The following is a 3,778-nucleotide window of genomic DNA, read 5'->3' as shown; positions in this document are numbered from 1 at the left end:
TCGAAGATTTCTTCGTGAAGTCCGTCAGGCCCATTAAGGAAACAAAATCATCATCATCATCATCATCATCATCATCATCATCATCTGCTAATACTCTAGCAACAGCAGCTCAAAGAAACGTGAGACTTACTTAAAAAAAGATTCCACTTTTTTTTGCAGAGTTAGTGACTTAAAAAAAAAAAAAGATTTGTGCTTGGAAACCTCACCCACACCACTGTGTTACGCCCACCCCTGACCCCACAACGCATTTCTGTCCCCCCCTTTTTCTCCCTGCCCCACCCTCTCATTTCTCCAGGTGCCATCCGTTATTCCACTCCGATGTTCGTGGGTGGCCTGGTACTGGTGGCTGTGGCGGTCGTGCTGCACTTTGTGGGGACGCTGCACCAGGACGTGAAGACGGTCATCTCCGCTGTGCTTTACATCGCCACCGGTAAGACCCCTCCCCCCCAACAAATCATAATTATTAGGCAAAATTGTATAATTATGTTTAACGTCCTTTGCAGCTCTGCAAGATATTAAGTTTAAGAGGTACGGCTTCTGAATTTATTGTCTATCTAGAATAGGACGGAGTACAAATCGGGGAAAAAAAATCTTGTAAAATGTCTTTCCTAATGACACAATGGCGGACGTAGCTGGGCCTTGAAACCGCAGTCCCACCGGTACGTCATGGTGCTGGTTTGTTTGGGTAGACAAAGGGTAACGATAAACTTTTAGTGGGGAAGAGGGGTTACAATTTGTTGTTATACGTTTTACGCCTCCAACTATATAACTTGGCCTCGTGGTAAAGTCAGGTGCTCGTTCAAATAATGAAACCGAAGAAACCAATATTTTTTCCGCCTCTTAGGTAATTTCGATCTTTTTGGGGGTTCGACACCTTTTATGTCCAGCTAAGAAAACATTTCTGTGTTGAATGTACGAGAACAAAAACGTTTACGAAAGATACGTAAAATGTAACTTTGCAGTTTCCGGGGACACTCAAGCTTTAGAAGACACCATATTTTATAGGCCATTCTCTCACAAAATTTAGCTCTGACACCAGGCGGCCCAACCTCCTTCAACGGTAAATATCTCGACCGTCATTCAAGATAGATTAGTATTTTTTCAACGGAAGGAGGACAAAGGTAAAATGCTTCAAGATTTTACCAATAATTCCATATTATGCGTAAAAATGATGAGCTCTTCATGTCATATGATTGTGACACAAACGTACTTCAGTTTAGCTAAAGCTGAGGTGTTGTAAAGGACGGTCGATGATTATTGTAAGAAGTGTGATGATATGAAATAATAGATGAAATACACCGCTGCCTTTCATGTTGTATCGCCCCATACGCAGTTTTAAGCTAACGTTATATTTTCCTGCAGTCTCTTCCTCTCACCCAATCAATATTTAGTAGTTATCTCCTTTGTATCTTCCACAAGCCTACCCAAGTCTTGACAAAGCAATTCGTCTCTCCATCTCCAGCCCCAAGGATTGACCCCACATATAACCCAACCTAGTTTTCGTTTCTTTCCATCGCCTACACCAACCCAATCCTTTCATCCACCCTCATTATTTTTCTGCCGACTTTCATTACTTACCCAACCGGTTTTGAGCATTCATCAACCCCCTCCCCCAATGTGCCCCTTCTCCCCCCCCCTCCCTTGCCCCAGTCTTGCCACAGCTGTTTCTCCATCTACATAACTTTTCTCCTATCTCGTAATCCCACCACGACCCCATTTGTTCTCTGTCCATCAAGCTCTTTCACCCGGACCTTACAAAAAAGAGCAAGGTATAACGAAACAAAAACAAAATTTCTTGGTTCAGGAAGCAGGCAAAGTAGTGTGAAGATATCGACATCAGGGCTAGACAAACTCTTCAAGTGTCTGCTAATGGCTTGGTTTTGGGATAAATAGCCAAGTAAGGGCCAGATAATCTGTCTCGTGTGACGAAAAGATTCTTTTTCAGGGAGAGGTTCGGGAAATTGACACAAGCGTTTCCTTTTGGAGACAGTGGGGTCGTTGGAAGTGGAATTACCCCCCCCCCCCCCAACCCCTACCCCCCACCCCTCAACAAGACCAAACAGGCACCATAGTACGTTAAAAAAGTCGGACCTTTGATTGACTTCAGTTGGAATGCCCTCAGTCATGTTTAGAAAGACGCTACGCAGTTATCCAGACACACTAAGAAATGTAATTTCAAGGCTTGAACACTTCCTTTCGGGAATGGGTCTTCAAAGTTCTCCCAAACAGAAATCAGCTTATCATTCACCTGAAGGTGGCCACCAGGGCCCTAAGTTAGCTTAGGAAAGGAATTGCTTGGTTCTTAAAACACCACTGTCAAAATATTGGTAATTGATTGGACCGAAGCCGTCTGTCTGTCTGTCCGTTTGTTTGTCTGTCTGTCCGCCCCCTCTCCTGGTCTGTATCTCTCTGTGGGTCTATGTAACAAAGGGGAAAGAGGAGGGCGGGTGACTACTTTTTAACTTTTTAATTCTTACAACGACAGGGCAAACGCACACACACACATGCAAACATAGACGCACAACACACGCACACGCACACACATGCACACACATACACACACACACACACACACACACACACACACACACACACACACACACACACGGACACCTACACCCACGCTTACACGCATTCATCAGCAATCACAACCACATCCATGCTCAGAGAAGGAATGATTACCTCCCAGATTTCAACATTACGTCATCATTCTCTTAGCTTGTAGAAAGAGTAACGAAAAGGCTTTTCGTTAGTTTTTTGGTATGTTTATTCTGAAGCACAATCAAGTAACAAACGCTCGAGTGCGATAGATACTCTGTGAAAGAAAAGTGTTAAGTATTTTTCAAAATAAGATACCGTGGATACATCAGGGCAGATAAACTTCACCACCCGAGAATCGAACTCATAACGTCGTAGACATCGGTGCCCTGAAGCTTCTAGAACACAATCCGATCAAGATGGAATTAGGGGACGTGCGTAAATTGTTCTTGACAGCACCCTACTGACAAATGAATTGAGCACGCAACAAAATGAGACTCCGCGGCCCATGAGGTTATGAACTCAACCTGGATGCTCACCCATGTCACCAAACCAAGCCACACGTTCACGGAAAAGGGAAGCTACTCGATGTGGTTCAGGAGACTCTTCTATTGATTTCCCCCTTGAACTAGGTCCACCGAAGAACTCCATACAAACGGACGCCCTCGGTTGTGGCCTATGCTTTAGAAGAGAGGATGAAAAACGAAAAACATCACGTTTAACAAACTGGACGTATCGCGGACAGTGCGGGACACGTAATATTGATTAGAGCAGCTGAATAACCAAGCGTGTGTGTGAGCGAGGGAGTGAGTGAGTGAGTGAGTGAGTGTGTGTGTGTGTGTGTGTGTGTGTGTGTGTGTGTGTGCATGTGTGTGTGTGTGTGTGTGTGTGTGTGTGTTTGTGTGTGTGTGTGTGTGTGTGTGTGTGTGTGTGTGTGTGTGTGTGTGTGTGTGTGTGCAAGGGGACAGGGTCTGAATATTGTCTTACGGTTAATCTGTTCCGACGTAATCTAATGAAAGAGACACCACTTGCCACCTTACTGTACTCATGCCTCCTCTAGGTCCAATGCCCCAGGCTGCGTGGATACCTTTTCTTCCTTTTTTGTTTGCTCCTATTTCTGTTTTGCTCATTCTTTTGCGTTTAGTTAACGAAAGCCGTCGCACTCCTAGCTTATCTACTCTAGACAGCGTTGCTTGCTTGCAACCCTTGTACAAACCCCCAAAACACATTCTGTATCTAA

General features: G+C 44.5%; 1 protein-coding gene across 1 annotated transcript in view; it reads left to right on the top strand.

The window, feature by feature from the left end:
- Window positions 1-3,778, top strand: part of LOC101848725 (voltage-dependent calcium channel gamma-5 subunit-like) — a 68,309-nt gene that overhangs the window by 58,548 nt on the left and 5,983 nt on the right. The window contains exon 4 of the mRNA XM_005092267.3: window positions 296-430. Coding sequence (XP_005092324.1) covers window positions 296-430 — 135 coding nt within the window. The remainder of the gene's footprint in view (window positions 1-295; window positions 431-3,778) is intronic.

This window comes from Aplysia californica, unplaced genomic scaffold (assembly GCF_000002075.1).
Source record: "Aplysia californica isolate F4 #8 unplaced genomic scaffold, AplCal3.0 scaffold00043, whole genome shotgun sequence".
NCBI classification, from domain to species: Eukaryota; Metazoa; Mollusca; class Gastropoda; order Aplysiida; family Aplysiidae; genus Aplysia; species Aplysia californica.
The sequence above is the reverse complement of the archived record's forward strand: the minus strand, read 5'-3'. Positions and strand labels throughout refer to the sequence as shown.